This window comes from Carassius auratus, unplaced genomic scaffold (genome assembly GCF_003368295.1).
Source record: "Carassius auratus strain Wakin unplaced genomic scaffold, ASM336829v1 scaf_tig00030068, whole genome shotgun sequence".
Classification (NCBI taxonomy): Eukaryota; Metazoa; Chordata; class Actinopteri; order Cypriniformes; family Cyprinidae; genus Carassius; species Carassius auratus.
The window spans coordinates 157510-178907 of record NW_020525825.1 but is presented as its reverse complement, the minus strand read 5'-3'; the positions used below and the strand labels follow the sequence as shown (position 1 = coordinate 178907).

General features: G+C 36.1%; 1 protein-coding gene across 1 annotated transcript in view; it reads left to right on the top strand.

The window, feature by feature from the left end:
* The window catches only part of LOC113080024 (kinesin-like protein KIF19), a 35939-nt gene continuing 14541 nt past the window's right edge, over window positions 1-21398 (top strand). Inside the window, exons 1-2 of the mRNA XM_026252269.1 lie at window positions 1-406; window positions 1812-1892. Coding sequence (XP_026108054.1) covers window positions 368-406; window positions 1812-1892 — 120 coding nt within the window. The 5' untranslated portion in view covers window positions 1-367. The remainder of the gene's footprint in view (window positions 407-1811; window positions 1893-21398) is intronic.

Genomic DNA, 21398 nt, shown 5'->3' with positions numbered 1-21398 from the left:
CCAGCAGGTTTCGCTGCTGCCTCTGAATTTCTGTCCACCTGAGTGAAGGAGCATCAGCGGCGGTGAGTGACGCGTCTCGTGACTGCTCATCTCTAAGGACATCACAAACACAACACACTCACGCACGGTTTACTGTGGGTGGAAAAACACACACCCTCAGAACATGGACCTGACGGACTTCACTGGCGTTGAAGAAACGCTCGCGACCCACGTTTGACCGTTCAGCGTGTTTTAAAATCTAGAGAGAGAGAAGCGCAGGTGGATTGTTGCGTGAATCATGACCGCGCGGCGTCTGCTGTGCTCTCTTCACGCGACACGCGTGTTTTAGCTGACAAATAGCAGTGAAAACGTCCCGCAAACCATTACGATGAAGGACACTGGGGAATCAAAGGATCATCAGCTGACAGTACGTGAAGTCCAGTAACTTATTATTTACCTGCACTTGAGTTTGTAGACTGTCTTCAGCCAGACATGTGTATACTGTATATCTATGTAGATTAAAGACTGTGTAGCTATACATATTTTTTCGTGTGTATCATTAAATGTATATCTTATATTCTAACAACATCTTGTAGTTGTAGATTTTGTTTCAACCAATAATAATAATAATAATATATGTATAATGTTAGATATAGTGGCCTATATATACATTTATGCTTTCTGATGCGCTTGTAGAGTTACAGTATATATTTACAATGTGTGCATATACACAGTATGTGTATTATGAGATATAGTTCGCTCATGTTTTATCTGCATGTCTTGTATCTTTACAGTTTTCTTAAAGACTGTATGCAATCAATAACTTTGCATAACTCTTTTTATGTGTGTGTTGGTAGTTCACACGTTATTTGGTGGACATTCTAAACTTCATCTTAACTTTATTATAAGCTGTATTTTTATCTTTCTGTTTATAATTATGAATGCAGTTCCTATGAGCTTATATTGAGAGACTGAAGTGTTTATATTTTTTAAAACAAATTTCTTACATTGCAGAACAATTTAAAATGATCCAAAATACATTAATACATTATATATGATCAGTTATATAACCCATGAAATCTAAATATGGACATCAATAAATATGTGTGTGTGTGTGTATATATATATCACATTTCATTATAGTCACATTTCATTCACTGACATCTTGTATACTTAAAACCCCTGGACAGATTTCAGTCTGACAGTCTAAACATGTTATATTTAGATTCTCTGGGAGCTTAATACCTGTTTTCTAGTGATCTTTTGCCCTCCTCTCAATAATTCACAGCAGCAGTTTAAGTTCCTTTTCTCTTCTTCCACTGTAATACATCATTACTGTGCTTTAGCTAATGTAAATGTGAGTTAGTCACGTACCTTTTGTAAGCCAGTTTGATGATGATAATAAAAATTGCTCTGTAAATCTGTGGCCCATATTTAGGTGGAGACATTTGCAGTGACTTTATCTGGGTGTTGGCTGTGAGCAACATAACAGAACTGGTCTTTCCGCTTCCTGTTAACATATTAAATGATGGCATTTGTTGCTCTACAAGAAATAACAGCCTCCAGCTATAATATTCATACTGCATAATTAAATACTTAGATTGTAGACCGTGACCCGTCAGTGTTTATTTCAGCACAATAAACTTTGGTTGTGTGCAAAATCGATTTCTCCTGCAAACTCAAATGGAAATGTCCTTGAAATACAAATTACTGCATGCATTTGTACCATTTGGTATATTATTATTCGATTCAGTGGAATGCATGCTTTTTAAAAAATAGTTTAGGGTTCAAATAATTTTTGAAACCAGTGCATTACCTTTACTGTTTTGCAGGTGGCCCTGCGGATTCGGCCGTTAAGTGATGCTGAACTGGAGGAAGGAGCCACTATTATAGCCCACAAAGTGGATGACCAGGTCAGACCAAACAGATGTGTCTGTGTGTGTGTGTGTGTGTGTGCGTGGCACAGAGCCAGCACTACATGTTACTATTTCTACTCAATGAAGAATATATTTGAATAACTGCCTCAAAAAGACGACTGCGCGCTCTCATTGTTCCTTGCTCTGTACTTGTGTAATTTGTATTGACTACTTTTTGTGTACTCTTGTGTAGGCTCTCTGTTGTTTTCAGTCTAGGCACTAAGCAGGTGACTCAGGCCATTACAATCAGCCAGGTTCTGAATAAAGCATTACTTTTAATTACTTTGAGTCCAGCGCTCCTTCTGTTTAGAGAAAAATGCTTAAACTAGTAACAGGCATGCATGTTTTTTTAGGTCAAGCGGTCTCTTCCAGTACAAGTGGGTGGTTACTGGCCAGAGTGAGATGCAAAGGGGTCCAGATTTTATTACTCAAAAGACTGATACTCTGATACTATGGAAGCCTGTAAAATAAGTTTTAAAAGATAATTGTGACTTTTCTCTGAGTTTTTCACAATTCAGATCCCCCCCCCCCCCTAATAATTATATTATTTATATAATTCATAATTGCAAAATATCAACTTAGAATTGTAATTCTGAGGGGGAAAAAAGTTGACTTGCAAAAAATAAGCTCCCAGTTCTGAGAAGAAAAGTTGGAATTGTGCGATATAAACTAACAATTGAGAGACAAAGTCAGAATTGTTGACTTTTTACTCAATTACTTTACTTTTTATTTTATTAATTTTTTTTTTTTTTTGTAAACTCAAATTTGCTTATATCTCACAATGAAAATAAAAAAAATGTGCATGTCGCGAATATGATTCCATACAATACCATACTGCAATTAATGCATTTGTGGATTTAAAAATATATAGTTTATGTTTAATATATGTATACGTGCATAAAAAGGGATTAGGCAGTGGGGAAAGTATTCCATTCATCTCCATTGTAGAATTTTTACAGAATTGTTTTAAAATAGTTTGGAAAATTATATGACAACATTAACCACAAGTCTAGTTTAAGTGTCTCTAGAGCTCTCATTGGCTGTAATAATCAGGTGCTAACCAATCGCGGTGTTAGTGAATGAGGCGAGTGCAGTCAGATATTATGTCTCAAGGGTCTGAGTCACAAAGACAATTAACCAATGCTGTGAGACCTCCGCACGGCATGACATCATTTAATTGACCTGCGTCTGCAACAGCAGGCAGTCATTTTAATTCACCCATTTCACTCTGAACTTGGATTGATTAATTGCTGTAATTATAACTGTATTTGCTGGAATATGTCAGACAGGGTGACATTCATTTGATTTACAATTATAGCAGAACAATACAAGAGTGCTACTTCGGAAATTCTAATTATAGAATGTGTTGCTAGCAAAACCAAGGTTTGATACATTTAAAATGACTAGCTAGATTGCATGAATATATGTCGCTTTGGTTAAAAGTATCTGGCAAAAGAATAAATGATAATACTTTTCACATTTATATTCATTTATGTATTTAAATTCAGTAGAATTTGGTTGTATGGTACTGTACTGGGATGGCTGAATTTTGAGATATAGATAAACATTTGACGTGACCTTATCTATTTATTTATTTATTTAATATTCTGTGATGGAAACAGGCTTCCGTAATCATGTGATTATGGAATCAGATGCTAACTTGAAACAGTCTCCCTCTGTGGTTCCTGGTTTTCAGTTAGATCCAGTATAATGTTGTATGGCTTATGTTGATGGGTCAGCTGAGTTATAACTTGGTCATAACAATGCAAACTGGTTTTACAAGCGCTGATGGGATTAGTAGCATGTACAGAATGGTTTTGACGCTGTATATTATGTTTGTGCAGTCATCCCCAGTAATAGAGAAAGAGAACAACACTGCCAGTACCAACATATAATTAGGTTTTGTACATATAGAAAAAGATATAAACACAGGCTCTAAAACAAGCACGCATGTTTGCTGGTGAACAACAAGACCAGTTCATGCTGGTCTAAGCTAGAAAGTAATTATCTAGATTTGCTGACAAACCAAACTAAGCGCCTCTCTTATCTGTTTGTGTCTTATCAACACGCCATATGGCAGCGCCATCTACGAGTAGACTAAGACTTATTTTTTTATTAGTGGTGTCTGCTGTGTTTTTTTCCCCTGATGGCAGACACTCATGGAGGAGTAAACCTTAAGAGGATGAGCTCACCAACATGGGCTTTGGGTGGCTTAGACAGCAGCCACCTGCTCTTCTGTACTTCCAACCACCTGACGGATGTAGGATCATGCCAGGGTTGGGGCAGCACCAATGCCAGCTTGTCCTTCAAAGCTAAATCTGATGGGTTCATCATTTCCTTTTAAATTCTATAATAGCTATTACATGTGCTTTGGCTTCTTTGGTTAATCAAACACAAGAACTTGCTCAAATGTCACCTGAATTTCTTGTGCAAAGCGTATGGTAAATATGATTTATGACACCATGGACAAGTTGGTATTGATTAACCTCGCTACATTAGTATGTGGTAGTGTTCATTTTGTTAACATAAACTGAGAAACATATTCTGACCTTTTTCAATACAAAGACAAGAAGACACTGACATTTTTTAAAGTGAGACAAGGCTGAAAAATAGTAAAAAAAACAAACAAACAAAAAAAAAACACTCTGTATCCAAAATGTCTCTATATTTTCTACAACAATAAAACAAATACAAAAACTCCTTTAAATTCTTGTAAGTCCAACCACACTGATATGTTGTTTTCAAAACTAGGGTGACGTGGAGGAAACAAATTATTGAATTAAGTTTTTCTTTATTTATTTTTTTTTTATCAAAAATATCTTAATTTGTGTTCCAAAGATGAAAGATCTTAGAGGTTTGGAATGACATGAGAGTAATTAATGACAGAATTTTTATTTTTGGGCCATTATCCCTTTAACCATTATACATCATGACTAAAACATTATATTGGCTAAATATATTTGCTAAAAACGAAAAAGAACATTGACACAAGACCAAAAAAAAAAGAGAAGAAGAAGAAGAAAAAAAAAAAAAAACCTCAGCTGATAAAATGACTAGTGTGTGCTTTAATTAATTTACCATGACAAACACTACCTGACCTCACGGTTCTCCTTAAGGTAAGGTGCTCGTGATGACGCACGTGTGCTACCAGACATACACTGCAAAGCGATTGGTTCTCTCATACATGCATAAGCACATGCTGAGGAGGCTGAACAGTGCTGTCACCTCTCCTTACCTGTGTGTCATTACACATTGATGATACATATCAATGAGGCAACTCGGCACATTGGCACAACACCAGACTTCAGCAACTTCTCTTCATTAGTGTTTCTCACAGGCAATGCTTTTATTAAAAGGTGGATGAATGTTAATGTTAATCAAAGCATCCCTCCACTAAACCTCAGAATACAGATAAACATTCACGACGGCCCGTGACAAGAGCCATAACGCCCTAATAATCGCATAAGCTCATTATAGAGCATAAGCGATTAAAGCTTCTTCTTTTTTTTTTTTCTTTCTACTGCTTGTTATTGTTAAGACAGTTCTGTTTTTGTGTGGTTAAAGTGGACTGTCACCTATGATTAAATCCCCTCACATGAGCTGTATTTTTTTGGATGGAATAGCAGTTTTAATGTAAAAGTGTAGTTACTTCCTCTTGACGTTTTATAATGGATTCATTGCAAATTAATTGTTTAAATCCATCTGAATTTAATTGACATAAACATTTAATCCATATATACTCTTTCTGCCACCATTATTAGACGATTGAAAACTTGGCATAATTAGATTAACGTAAACTACTGTATGCTAACAGCACACTAATAATAGTAGTGAAAATAGTGATAGTAATAGTAGTATTAGTAATAGTTTAAAACATGCATGCATTAGTTCAGACTGTTCAGTTCATCTGTGATTTAATCACATCTGTTTTTGTAATAATTTACTTGGTAAGATTGTTAAAGAGATTATTACTTTTATTCCTCAGGGTACAATAATTTAATCAAAACTGTAACGGCATTTATAATGTAATATTTACAAATGCATATACAATATATATATATATATATATATATATATATATATATATATATATATATATATATTAGGACTGGAAGAAAATCTCGATTTTAATCGATTCTCATTTTTACGGAACAATATCAATTCTTAAATCCCAAGAATTGGTTATTCTAGCCTGTTTTCAGTTACTGCAACTAAATAATCGCAATAAGCATTGTGCTTTGGTACTTTTAATATGAAACAAAGTCTCAGATTTCAAATTTTGTTCATTGTATTGCAGCATTTAAACAATAAATGCCATTGTTTGCCGCTGTTTACTGTGGAGCGCCTCAGTTCAGCAGATCATCACTGTGGCCATAAATACACATGCCGTATGCTCTTAAATATGTATTAGCAGTGAAAGAGATTTGTATGTGGATGAGATGTCTTTTTTTTGGGCCAACTGTTTGTATTATTTTGTGAAACATCCTTGGGCTCTTGACTGTCTGGTGTATTTTATTATTTTGTAAAGCGTCCTTGGGTTCCTGAAAGGCGCTATAAAAATAAAACATATTATTATTTATTATTTGATGTGTCTGCTCACTAGCGTGTCTTTTTTCCCCCTCTCGCCCATAAACAGTGGGTTGTGCACTGTTGCCATGAGAACAAGGTCAGGGCCATTGTTTGGTTTTTTCTATTCTTGCCCCCTTTATGAAACAACATAAGTGCTGATGAACTCAAAGGATGCAAGGTCCGCTTATGGATGCATGCTTACAAAAAATCTAGTTACATTAATCAAAATTCACTTTGGGTTATTATTTTAAAAAGTTCATGCAATTATCCTTTCTCTTAAAATGTTTTTATTCATGGTACAGTGTTTACCCATGATGCATCTCTTTTAGGTTAGCACAGGTGGTTTGGACACTGCTCCTACTGCAAAGAAAGGCAAGATGTGTAAGGAAGAATACCTCATAGTTTCCCTTTAAAGACCTTGGCGGGTAAACAAAGCCGAGCTCGGGTCGTACCTGATAACGTGGCAAATTCCCTCCATTGTGCACCACAAAGCCACCGCTTTGGCCTTCTGTATTCAGTTTCTGCCATCTTTCTGCTCCTTGTGTCTCTCTGAGGACATTGAAATTGCTCTCACCTCGAGTCCAATAACTGAGAGAGCAAATTAGCAGAACGAGCCTCCCGCATGGCGCCCTCTTGCCACCCCATGGCTCCGCACGGATCAAAGATATTCATCTTCGGTATAATTATGATTATGGGCTTTCAAAGCTCTCGCCGCTCCCTGGGTCCTTTTTCTTTCACTTGATGGCCCGGCTGTTGTATTCGAGGCTTATTTTGGGGCGAGGATAATAAGTTTAGGGCCCGTGAGGGTTTAGGGAAAAGTAGTGTTTGGTGCCTTTTACAGGCATTCTGTTTGATTAGGCTCAGAGTTGGGCCAAGAAATAGTTCCCCTAACAAAACCAGCCTTCAGCAGATAAGATTTAGATGCAGCGCTGCTGGGGAAAATGCCAGCACTTAGACTCGGCTCTTTTGCAGGTTGACTCTCTGCATTTGTGTTTTATGGTGTACGCACCCTGGCCTGCTCTGTAAATGTCCATCACTGGAATACAGTGCCATTGGCCACATACAGGGGGCCATTACGGCCCATATAGTAGTTTTCACTCGCAGGTTTTTATTAAGACTTTAGAGGTTTTTATTATTATCTTTATACATTACAGAGTCTTTTTTCTTCATTTAAACAATAAGAATGACACGTTGATTTAAAATGTTTTATAAGTCAAATAGACAAGTTAATTTTCCATGAAATTGCTTTTCAGACCAAACTAATTGATGAAATCTTTTGACAAACAGTTTCTTGCAGCATAATCTAGATTTGCTAATTGCTAATGCTACTCAGAGGAGGGTGGCATTAAGGGGAGGGACGTCCTCATTCTAGCAAATATTTGATTGGATTAAAATGTTGTGAGTTCAAGTTGAGTCGTCAGTATTGTGATTTGTAATGGAAAATAGCTATACATGTTATCAACTTGTAAGAGTAGCATACAGTATGGCCTCATCGCTAATAAACATTCAATTAAAGCTACACTGTTAAAAATTTATTGTAATTTTACAGGAAATTCCTGGCAACTAATTGCCGTGAATTTACAGCAAGTAATATACAGGTAATATATTGTTTTTTTAATACAATAGAGTCCTGTATTTTTACAGCAGTGCTACTGTGATTAAAGTAGCATTATTACAGTAAAATGCTGTAATTTATTTTAATTTCCTGTATATTTACTGCAACTCAGTTGCCAGGAATTTCCTGTAATTTTACAGGAGACAATTACAATATTGTAATTCAAAATAATAAAATACTGCAATTTTCCATCTTCCAAAATTAAAACCAAAACAATGGCAACTTTTTATTATTTTTTTTTATTAACACACAATGCAACATCACATATTACAAACTTATTTTATCTTTTTTTTTCATACAAATAAAATTACAATTTCACTGAAGAATCTAGCTCACTTCCAGACGTCCAGACAGTCTATCATCAGGGGGAACATGGTAATAAATAACAAAAGGTCCCAACCAGTCTTGAACTGGGGAAGCTGTGGGGTGTGGGTGGGCATCAATACTAGCCCATCAACTCAAAGCCTAGGAGTCTTCTTAATAAGGTGCAGACAGGTGCGTTGATCCCCCGTCTCTTCACTGCTTTGCTGACATCTTGGAATCGATTCCACAAAAAGCTCTGAAAAAAAGAGAGTGAAAACAAGTTTTCATATCAGGTAATGATAAATACTGTGTAAAAAAAAAAACATAAGTAAACTTTCATTGTAGTAAAAAAATGACGTTGATGTATTTATTTAACATCAACACATTTAACAACATAACATTTAGAATTACATTGGCTTTTACATTGTTTTTCTTAAATATATAATGTCACTGTATGCACTGTAAATTGAATGTCGCTTTGGACAAAAGTGTCTACAAAATGGGTCATATGACGTTGCTAAAAAGAACATTATTTTGTGTATTTGCTGTAATGAAATGTTTAAGCGGTTTAAGGTTAAAAAAACACATTATTGTTTCTCCTCTACAGGTACTCCTCTCCTCGCCTTCTGAAACGTGTTGATTTTTACAAAGCTCATCGTTCTGAAAAGCGAAGTGTGCTCTGATTGACCAGCTATCCAATCTATCTATAATGTGACTGAAATGTTATGCCTCTTAACATACTGTGCCCTGTCCGGCCGAAGCAACGAGACAAACATTTAAATATAATGTTTATTTCATTATAATGTCAAAACCCATTATAAATGTGATATAAACATGATTTCTAGTCGTATTCTCTTTTGGAAGGCCAAACAAAGTAGTTTCCCTTTTTAAAGAAACAGTGTTTAAGAGTGACGCTTCAATTCAAACGAACGAACAAACATATGAGAGCAATTTCAAAAGCATAAAGAGCTGTCTGTTCTGCTCTCTTTAGCTCTCGATCGACCTGGATGTTTTAGGCAATATTAAAATCCTGACGGGGACGTGTCCCGTATGAACGGTGCATATGGCCACCCTGTACAGATCTTCTTCATTCACCAAGAGCTTGTAACACTCCAAAGAGAAAGGAAAAAGTAAAATCACATCTAATGACTTGAACCCCCAAAATTTACTTAATGAAAATTGTAATGTTAAACTGCTGTCTGTCAGACTTCTCTGTGTTTACATAAATGTCTTGCAGGGCAATACCAACTCTATATTAGACACTTAATAGCATTAGCTTTGTCTCCATCCAGCTTTGTAATGCACATTTTAACATTTTGAAAACAAACAAAAAAATCCTGAATGGAAATGGTTCAAATTCACAGAAAATATTCTAATGTGAATAAAACTTTTTATGTGGATTGACTTGCTAATAAATGCAACATAAATGCACATTTGTTGCAACTCTATCGGCTGTTTTAAATTGCCCCTTAAGTTTTGATCCCACATCGTTTCATGACTACTCTCCTGTCCATTTCCAATTTACATAAAAGAGCTGATGGAAATGCTCTCCAGTTATAGGGTTTCTTTGCCAAATTTCTACGAATGCGCTTAAAAGGTGCAAAGGAATTGGATGGAAACCTGTCTTTTGACATCAATGCATAGAGTATATCATAGAGTCTATTTTCTTTATAAGTGTGCAAACAGTTTTAACATACCTTTAGTGCTTGAGGCCTCTTTAGGATACTGTTAGTTAGACACGTAGACAGCGAAGGTCGCTGCACTCCATTCAGAAGGTTGTTGTGGGGCCCCATCACAGTTGTCCCTTCCAAAGACATCATCCATTTGTCTGCACTTAGTGCCTCTCCTGAAATGCATACACAATATGATAACTAAAAGAGCACTAGAACCCTTCACTACACACGCATGAGTGGCAGTATTGGCAGAATTGGCAAAAGTACCAATTTTATCAGGTGGGAGACAAAGTTATGGTATGGTTTTTCCTAATTTAGACTAGGCATTTTAAGGATGCAATAGGATTATGTTGAATTACAGCCTTTCCTTTCTTCTTTGACATATAACCATATGACAATTATTAACAGGGCTTAAAGCAAGCAAACGTATGTTCCATCTAGCAGCAAGTGTGCAGCTGATTCTGCGGAGTGTCTACATCTGTTCCCGCGCAGTCTTTTCCTTCTGCCTTGACCGTTCATGACCGTGGTACGGTTATGCCGCGTTTCCACCGACCCCACCTCATTTCAATAAGACGAAATATGATATCAAACACCACTGCCTCCTTTCGTTCTCATTTTAATTTGTTAAACATATTAATAGCCGCAGAAATGAAGTTCAAGGAAATGTGTAACGTTAGGCCTTCATAATATAAAACAAAATATTATACCAAACAGTACCCTATTGTTTCCTTTTTTTCATTTTAACATATTAAAAGATTAACTGAATAAAGACCAAAGATTACCTGTTCGGTTCACCCAAAACGAATTATATTTTATGCTTTACCACTAAAGAGACATCACAGCCAGCGGCAAATGTCAGAAGGTCTAGCCGAGTTGAGAGTGCTCCCGACGGATTAATGATCACTGAGCTCCCGCTGATCGCGTGGAGTTGACCGTCTCCGACATCAGCGAAACACATTTTTTAATAGACGCAGTCTTTATAAATAAACCGCATATTTGAGTTTTAAACAACTACATTCTCGCCTGAAATAGTTAAAACACTATACCTTTCATGACACGATGACAGTAATATTTCAAAAATTATCAAAAGAAACGGCGGTTGAAATTACAATGCTGCATTGCCACTCCCGAAAGTTCAGTAACGTTACCTTTGAACAAGTACCTCGCGAGCAGGGACTTTCTGAGGGGCATTTTTTTTTACCCATAACTTTATTTAGATCATGGAAGCTGCGGTGGAAGCACACCGAGTTCCAGCTCAAAGTCCATAGTTTCTGGGTAAAGTTCTTGCGATGTAAATCTGGATAGAGTATGAAGACGCGATTTTAACTAACTTCACCCTATTCCACTGAATTATACCAAATGAAACAATCAGCACTCACTCAGATCACCAGTATTAATATATAAAGACTTATAAAACAAATTTTATGTTACATACCTGAGACATGTTCTTTCTTCCAAAAAAATGTTAAAATACTTCTGGTACCGTCCGTTGGCCGCGTAATTTCAAAATTCAAACAGCAGCGATCCCACAATGCTATGCGGTTGCTGTAAAAAAATGCTTCTACAGTGTAGTTACAATAATTTTACAGGACTGTCCGTTAATTTCCCATCATGCATTTGGATTTACAACAAAAACATGAATACAGTGCGTTGTTGTAAAATTTATTGTAAAAATTACATCAATTGCTAACAGTGTAGAAACCCCAGTTTTTTAATTAATGTGGTCGGGTCATAAAAAGAATAATTTAAAGGTTTAAAATCTGTAAAAAAAAAAAATAATAATAATAAATTGGTGGAATCAAATTTGGTAGAATTTTTATAGTGTTTTAAGAAACTCTTATATCTTGCTTTCAGGTGAACTGTAAAAACCATGATCCAAATTAGCCAAGTTGTTGGCCTATTAGTGTTGAAACTGATGTGTGTTAAAAAAATATGTTTAGTTGTTTACGGTGATACCAGTGTTTACAATGCGAGCTGAGAAGTTAAATGGATGTGTAAAGCCTCACTAATAGACTGTCTGACCTTAAAAAAGCTCTTCCTGGCGACATGTGGGCTTTCTTTAAGTGGTTTAGCAAATGCTTCTTTACTGTTGTATCCAGACCCATCCTATTCTGAACTCACCGTCTGCTCTTCCTCTCTCTTTTACCTTTCCTCGCCTCTTAATCGGGTGAGGTGGGCTCTGTTGATAAGTCTTTTGCTTGAAGAGGATTGCATTGTGCTGAAGGGTTCTCTAGCATCATGTGAAACCTTCTGACTGCAGTCTTGATTACCTCTATGCCTGAGCATTAATATAGAGCTCACTGATTCATACTGATGTATGGAGATGGTGTTTAACATGAGGCTTTAGGCTAAAATACATTGAACACCAATCAGACAGATTAACTGGCAAATAAAAGTTTACATTACAACACAATCGTGTACCATACAGAACTGATTTAAGGGTGCCTATTAAATTAGATTACAGAGTTTATTTTGAAATTTGGTAGACTTAGAACTGTGATCTTAGATCTGAGATGTAGACTATTGCCTTGATAAATCCTTTTTTTTTTTTAAATTGGAGTTTGAAGTTTTGTAGGCTTAAAAGACTGAACTGATTATTTAATTTTCAGTTAATTATATAATACATACATTTTGGTATTGTAAGAACTGTTGAATTGCAGTTCAGTAAAATCCCACTTTCTGTTTTTCTAATTCAAATTTCACTTACAAACTCTTACTATAACCTTTCAAGATAGAAAAAGAATTGGAAGGTATTATGTGTTTCATCAGTGAATGACAAAAATGTGTTTTGTGCATCCTGTTCTCATCATAAATGTTCTATTCCGCTGGCCTGTGTCCAGTTCTCCTGCTTTAGGGCAGCCAGTGAAATGTAGCTGGATCTGTCTTATCCCTTGTGGCACTCAATACCTGTTACACAAGCTGTGGTCTGGCAAAGCTTCAACTTCAACCCTACCTGAGCTCTCATTCCCTGCAAGGCCAATACCAGACATAGAGACTGTGAGCCGACCAGATACATGCAGTTAGTTTTGTTAGAAGAATGACAATCAAAACAAAAAGGAAATCAAATAATAAGAAAATTAGCGAGGGAAAATGAGTTGTTGGTCTTGTAATACACTAGAGATCCTAAAATCTCAGGCCCAAGACAGTGGCACCACATTAACATGGCTTCCCCAATGAGTCTAACACAACTTTATTATCAACCGTTTTTAATCAGTGACCCATGTGTATCAGTTAGTTAGTCTTAAGCGGACTGTACATCGCAAAGTATCGCATTTGATTCGTATACTGTGATAGACGGTGTTTTGATGCTCTCTGTTGCTTATTATGGGCTGTTATTTGGTATAATTTTGCACTGGACTCAGTCCCACTGCACCTTACTGCTGTCCTGCATACTCATTCATAATGAGGCTCATGTTTGTCTTGCGCTTTTGCACTTGTTAACCATAATGAGCGTGAGGCAGATTGCTTGTTTTTTCCTCATCATTTGCGTCCCATAGGGAAGAAACATGTTGTTTCTCCTGCTGATGAATGCTAGGTTGGCCTCGGTGCATGTGAGTGATAGTCAAGGTCGGATAAACGGGTTTGAGGAGGAGGTTATACTTTGGTGTCCTTTTGTATGTGAAAGATACAGTAATACTCAGCAGTGAGACATTGCTGTTAGAAGAGTTGCTGTCAGCGTCATGTAAATTTTCGTATTATTCTGGATAATTTTCTCACAAGAACAGTCATGTAAGGTCATACTGACCCAAGCAGACAGGACAAAACACTGGTGATGGAGCCATTTTGTACCTGGTCAGCCAAGTACAATAACTCATCACCTTCCAGATTATACATGATCGGAGTCCAGAGAAACCGCAGCTGGACCCTTTCAGCTCAGCATGAAGCCCCACTGAAGGTTTCTTTTTGTTTTGAGTTCAAACAACTATGGAGTGCGTTTCTTTTCTTTGTGAAATATAATCTGCAAGTAGTTTTCCGCTTGCTAATGGATTGCCAATGGATTATTTGGTGGTAATTATTTTTGATAATGATAACACTGCTTAATATATTTTGAAATTGAATTTATCTCAAATAAAGAAGTATAAAATAACTATGCACACTCAAACAATGCGATTTGCTCAATTGATGATGTTTTAACCTCCAGTTTATGAAAATATTCTTTATATTGCTGCAAACACTTATTTATTTTTCCTTTACCAGTTCTTGCTTTCACTGGGAATCTAGTGCTCACTCGTATGCCTTTCTGCATCGTATTTACAAGTTTCTTAGTAATTAGTGTGGTGTTGTAGTACTTATTTTTTTATTTTATTTTGTAGTTTTATCCAATGGATGACTGACTCAAAAGCTTGAATTCCTTAACTGCCAGTTGTACAGTGTTATGTGGAAATGTTGTCCCTTTGGTGTTAGTACAGCCTGCGCTCGCTGTTGTTTTTCTCTTTTACTGCACTCTGTACAAAAGTTTGTTGACAATACACTTAAACTGTCTAGACCTCAGGGTGCAAATCTCTGTGATGTGGTCTCAGCCATCGGTCATGTCCTACTTTGTTGTGCAATGCTGACCTCCATGTCTTGACCTGAAAGTGGCCTTTGACCTCATTGTGCACTGGGTGGATGCCGATCATCCCAGCTGTGAAGCTGTATAAATGCCAAGGTAATCTCAGGAAAATAAGATGCAGTGGTACTGGACGCCATTTTGTACTTGTGTGTCCGGTTGTGTTGAACCTTTTATTATTGTATTAACTTTAAAGCCCATCAATGAGAATGGAGATCAGCTTGAGACTCTAAATATATTGGGCTGTTTTTCCTCTGGTTCCAAAAAGGATTTATTGTTTGTCAGAGGCCATTAATTTTATGAAGTTTTTACCTCCAGTTTAATCTCTGCTTTAATTGTATCGGTGACTCCCCTGCTCATTCCCAGGCATGTCAGGGCCTGTTTATTCGGTGATGTTTTTTCCGCCTTGACCTGATGCATTGGTGTGTAACTTAAATGTTGACACACAAGTAGAGCAAGAACTTCTCCATTGCATGATCTTGATTTTTGAGTCAATGCCAATGGTACTGAGATTAGAAGAGTGTTATGGACTCCATCTTTATAGTGTTTTGACCAAGTTGCCAGGAAACAGTACTTAGGCCAAGGACAATGTTAATTCAGCCACACGCCCAAAGCCAAGACTAACATAAAACCCAGACTCCATTTCAGTTCCTTTGCATTTTGACAAATAGTCCAATATTACACAATTGGCTTGTGTTTTACTGGAACAGCCACAGCTATTGTCTATTGGCGAGCTTAAGACACAATCAAAATATCATTGTAATTTTATATACTGAATCTTATTTTGAAGTACATATTTTAGGTATGCAAGATTAAATCTAGGTATGTAGTATTAATACCAACTCATGCTTTCTGAAAAATGTGTATGTTGCACATAGCTTCTTGCATTTTCCATTACTCTTTAAAAGTGCATTGTCCAATGAGTGGCAATAAAAGTGTGTTCAGATTTGTCCACAACAGAAGTTATTTTTGTGTTGGTATTAGAAATGAAATGTCTGTTAAGTGGCACTGAAAGGTAAATGCTCCGTCGCGTTTGACAAATGATAGATTTATCAGAAGCAAGCATGAGATAAAAATTTTTTGTGAAGCAACCTGGCCATTATATCTTGTTTCTCAAGTATTTGAGTTACTGTATTTTATAGTAGCATGTGGTTTATGTGATTTGTGAAAGTACAATTTAAGTGCATTGTTGTACCGGGTGAGCTATCGAGCAAGCTTACTACATCAGAAAAGCAATACTTACGGAGCTGATTATGTGATGCTAACATCAAAATGTATTAGTTTACAAATGATGCACTATGGTAAATTTATATTTGAAGTCATAACATGGTATTATGCAAGAAACCATACAAAAGTCATTATTAATTTATATTTTACCCCTGTAATTATAATAATTAAGAACAAAAGCTGTATGTTGTTTTCTGCCACTTATGTTCATGTAAGTTGGAAATGACTATGAATTTTTATTGTTTATCCAATAAACAAGTGTTGTTAAACCAAGTACAATTTAACAATAAAAAATGGTGCCAGTATAACACTTGAGCGGTCCAGCTTTCTTTCCAGTGTTCTACCATTTTTATTTAACTTATTTAACATTATTTAACTGTTGAATCCAAAAGTTCCTTTCAGTTCCAGTGCAATATCCAGATATTAATCACTACTGGTTTCTTTTCTTTTCTTTATCATTATTATTTTTTTTTTTTTGAAAAAGAAGTATTTGAACACTCACACAAAAGTAGCTTATTTGACCTATTGTTTTTTTTTATTTTTTTTTTTATACTTTGTTGCATGGAAGCAAAGTATTTTTACAGCCGTCTAGCTTAGCCTAGCACAGAGTGACCTACAGACGGTTGATGTAAAAAAAGTAAAGGAACAATCATCGCCAAGTAGCTTGTATCAGGTTGGCAGCACTAGAACAGAGGAGGCACTCAAGGCCCTTGTAAGAAGAGACACCATTGTTGGGGTACCGTGTCGGAGAAGGAAAGAAGGGATGATGAAATGAAAGAGTGGAATGAAGGGGGTGGCTGGCCCATCAGATAGCTTTCACCTTCTCAAAGCACAGCTCTTGGCTTTGAAAGGGCCACTCGAAGGTCACAGCCTTTTCAAGACTTAGGGCTGCACGGTTTGTGTTTGGACCTATTGTTTGTCTCCGCCTTGTACGTCAGGCCTGCAGACGTCACGTATGCAGAGTGGACGGCTCTGTGAATCGCTTGTCCTATCTCCAGAGCACAGTGTGGAGCAGAAACCTCATGTTCAGACAGGTGTCATGGAAGCCTTCCTTGTTACACAGTTTCTTGATGAAGGTTAAAGAGATAACAATTGATTCTGCTTCTGAGGGACAACCAAAAGGATCACGTTTTTCAGGAAAGGTCAACCATATCTTGATTCATTACACTGCTAGCATTTTATACAAAAAAAAAAAAAAACTAAATAAATAAATTGTTAATTTGTCTTGTGGTGTAGTTTCTCACATCTCCAGAAAGTAGAGTTCCCTCCACCTTTGACTTAATGAGAACAGTGATGTGTCATGTTGAAGTGTGAAACTGATCTGCCTAATTTAATGTGGCATCACACCTGCAGCTGCTGTGACCAAACTCATTAAGGGTTATTACATGTGTGGAGGGCATTTGACATGTTTTTTTTTGTGTGTTAATTGTGGTAGGTAAGGTTTTTTTTTTTTCTTCAAACACACAAACAGAGAATTATTAAATATTGCCAGGTCGGTGTCATCTTTATTAGTACTGTAGTTGTCCAACTTGTGTGCTGTATTCAAGAGTCTTCTGAAGTCTTATGATAGCTTAAGGAACAGATGTAATTTACACTACCATTCAAATGTTTGTGGTCCGTAAGATTTATTAATTTTTTTTCCTAAAAGAAATAAAAACTTTTATTGCACAAGAATGCATTACATTAATCAAAAGTGACAGCAAAATATATGTATAATGTTGTGAAACATGTCTAATTCAAATATATCCTGTTCTTTCTAATCATCAAATCATTCTATTTAAAAAAAATCATGCATCAAATTTTCCACAAAAATATCAAGCAGTACAATGGTTTTTAACTTGTATAATTATAAAAAATATTTTGTTTTTCTGATTAAGCAATAAATAATAGTATACAGGTTTGCAACAAGTCAGTGACAAAATAAAGGTAATTTCACATTTTTTTGTGATCTATTCATCTCAAGGTTTTAATAGAGATCGAATAGGACAAGACAGAAGATGCACCTTGAGCATCTTTGTGTTTAGTAATGATTAATGCATCTCTTTTGCTCTTCTCTTCCCTCCTTTCTGCTCTTCTTGCTATGATTAATGTTCTGTTTTTCTCTAACCCTTACTGTTGGAGCAGAATGGCCATCTGTCAATGATATATTACTTGCAATGTGTGTGTGACTGTGTTACAGGGAGTTACAACCCTTCCTGTGTGTGTGTGTGTGTGTGTGTGTGTCTTCCCCCAGTGAGGCCCCTCTACAGCTACAGCTGCCCCCTCTCATCACCATTCTCCATCAGGCTAATAGCAACAGGTGTCTGAGTCGGTCCACACCCGCTTCTCTGTAGCCATGTCAACTAGCATGTCACACGATAAAGAGAGGGGACATAGTAGAGATGCACACATAGATGTCAGCCTAAACACACCTGCATTCATGCATGCTTTATCATCAGCATGCACACTCATGCATCTCTATGGGTACATGAGCAAACAGTGACCTGCACATGATGGAGAAACACATAAAGACAAACATCTGTCCACTGATCTTCAGCACCTTAAAGCCAAACTCACTTGCCATATGTGACTCAAGGTCATTTTTCACCAATTTTTGTCTGCACTTTGCCCATAGTGGCCCACAAGCTATTCAAAATATTCACTTGCAGTATGCAGTCAGCATGACAGCTAAGTATTTTTTTTTTTTTATTGTAATTATTATTTTAATATTTATTTTTAATTGTTTTTTAATTAATTATTTTAACAATATAACATTTACTTTAAGCATTTTTAAACATATTTACTAAAAAAGTAATCAGAAGATTAGTTGTTCTTAGTTTTGTTTTTAATTTAAATATCAATACATTTTAATATTTAATTTTTTTATTTAATATGTATAAATACATTATAATAATTTACTTAAAATAATCTACATTTTCTAGAGTGTTATATACAGTATATTCAAACAGTTCAATAGGTCAAGATGTCTAGATTAAAAAGATAATAATTATAAAAAGAAAAGAATTAAGAAAAAAAATCCTAGGTCCCAAATAAATGTAATATAATTAATGCAATTAAATTGATTTTATGCAGGTCTACTTTCACAGTCACTTCCACATCATATAAATAATGTTTTAATTTCTGGTGTGCATGTTTCAGAAGTGCCAGGCTGACAGTTTCATATCCCTTGAGCTGCTCGAGTCGGGCTGACTTCAGTGGTTTGCCGCTATGGGTTTATTTCCCAGGATAGCATTTGTTTCCTCATCACTGGCTTCATGTAACCGCTCAGTAGCTCATCTTTCTCTTTCATTTTCTTGGTCTTGTGTTTCTCTCTCTTCCTGTGTTTACCTGTTGGATAGAATAAAGTGTTGTTCATTAAGAGGCTCACCCTTTTCTCTCTAGGGTTTTTCGATACATTTCGAGCTGTGTGGTTGTGCATGTGTTCAGACGTTCAGATGTGCACCAAAACACTGTTCTGCATTTATTTGTATTGATTTCTGTATTATTTTTTTGTTTTTATTTATTTTAATTTCTGTCCTTCCTGAATATTTAATTTGATAATTTTTTCCATTTAGTTTTTCCCTGTTTCCCTATTTTTTTTTTCTTTATTTGGTCTATTTTTATTACCTTTAAAAAGTTCAAATTAAATTATAATGAAGTTTTTTTTGTCAAACGCTTATGAATAGGAAGCCTTTTTTTTTTTGTTGATATAAGCCTCACACATAAACCTCTTCTAGTGTCGTGAGGTAAATCTGACTGAATCTGATCTCAGCATCACAATAGTTCAGCGAGTCCTTCCTGCAAGAGCTGACACAATCACTCCACGTCCTTTCTGATACATCAGGACCACTGCTGTGTTTTATATGCTGGATAGATCCCAATATTCACCTCCCTTTGCTGCTAATCTTCACCCCGCGGTTAATTGGTAACTCCATCCGCCTGGATGACTTGGACTGTCGCACCCAACGACTGTGCCATTCTTTGTGTTCTTATTTAAATAACACCATATTGCTAATTGATTTCATGGCGGTGCATTAGCAGGCTGTTGCACAGACCCTGGCTGATCTTTGATGCCATTTAATATTTCAAGACGACGCTCCACTTTTAATTTTAGCACCCTTTATTCATGCTTGGCTCATTTTGTTTTTGTGCACTGACTCATATGTTGCAGATAGCGTGTGTGTTAGCATTACATTGGCCACAAATTGGGGTATCATTTGATTGCCATTTCATAAAGTATTGTGTAGTGTAATGATGCCTAAAGGCTCTGTGAGTTCTCATGTCACCTTTATGAACATATGAATAAGTCAGTGGACTAGTGGAGCAGTTAGCGTCTGGCCAGGTGAATGCCCTCCGTCCTTTATGCAGTTGGAAACCAAAGATGGCTTTCCCGAATAACCTGCAACCCTTTAATAGGGCCTCTTTTGCTTTCACCTGAGAGGGGAGACCTCAGAAACAGCTGGTTTCAGATGGTTGACCAGTGATTCTCATTGGTCGCAGACAGGCTTGTGTTATTGCCAACACTTGCCAGCATTGCTGTGTTAAGAACACGATTTAAGGTGAAATCTTCCAAATTGTGTTGCCCAGAGGTTGCTTTTTAATTATTTAGGAGATGTAGCTAAGTTATAAATTAAGTTTTAGATGTTTTAGACATAAAATTGGACAACAAAGCATATAAAGGCTCAAAATCTAAAATATAAAACTTTTTATAAATTAACTGTATGGCTTTTTAATTTTATTAATTTGTATAACTTTATATGTAAAAAATATATCTTTTATTTTCTTTTTTCAAAACATTACAATATGTTAGTTTAAGACTATATATATATCAATTAAATTTGTGATTATTTCTAGTTATAAATTTGTGATTATTTCTAGTTAAAGTTTTTAACGAATAAAAAAAAAGTTTAAAAATAGTTGATCTACTAGCAGAATAAGTTAATATACATTTATTAAAGGTGGCAGCACAGTCATGGTCAGACCATTCATGTTTCCGCTCTATTGGATCTTCTGTCCAACAGTGAACATTACATGAGAACATACAGTAGGTGTACAGTATTGGTCTTTATCAAGAGCAGGGACCATTTCAGGTGAGTGGAAACTGATCAGTGATCCAGTGCTGATTACAGTGCATCATTCTCTCATGCCACGTAAACTATCCTGGCACTGGTGTCTTAAGAACAGGCCAAACTGCCACTCTACAGCTGTCACTGTGTGAATGGTGAGATAACATAAACTCATGCACCATATGGCTTAGAGCACGAAAACTGCACTTACCGTAAACAAACCCCTCACAAACAACCACACATGTGCATGAGACAGATCTGACTCATGCTTCCCTAAGTGAGTGACTAAACTAATCAAGTGTCAGCTACTATACCATACATTTCCATGCTTTCAAAAAGGATTATTGTAAAATAGAATCACAACTTAAAAGTCGTCTTGGTATTTTTAAATTTGTTTTTAAATGTAATTTATTCCTGTCAAAGTAAAGCTGTCTTTTCAGCAGCCATTACTCTTAATAAGAGTGCTTGATAAATCCATGATGCATTTATTTCACGTCCTCTTGATAAATTGAAAAAGAGCAA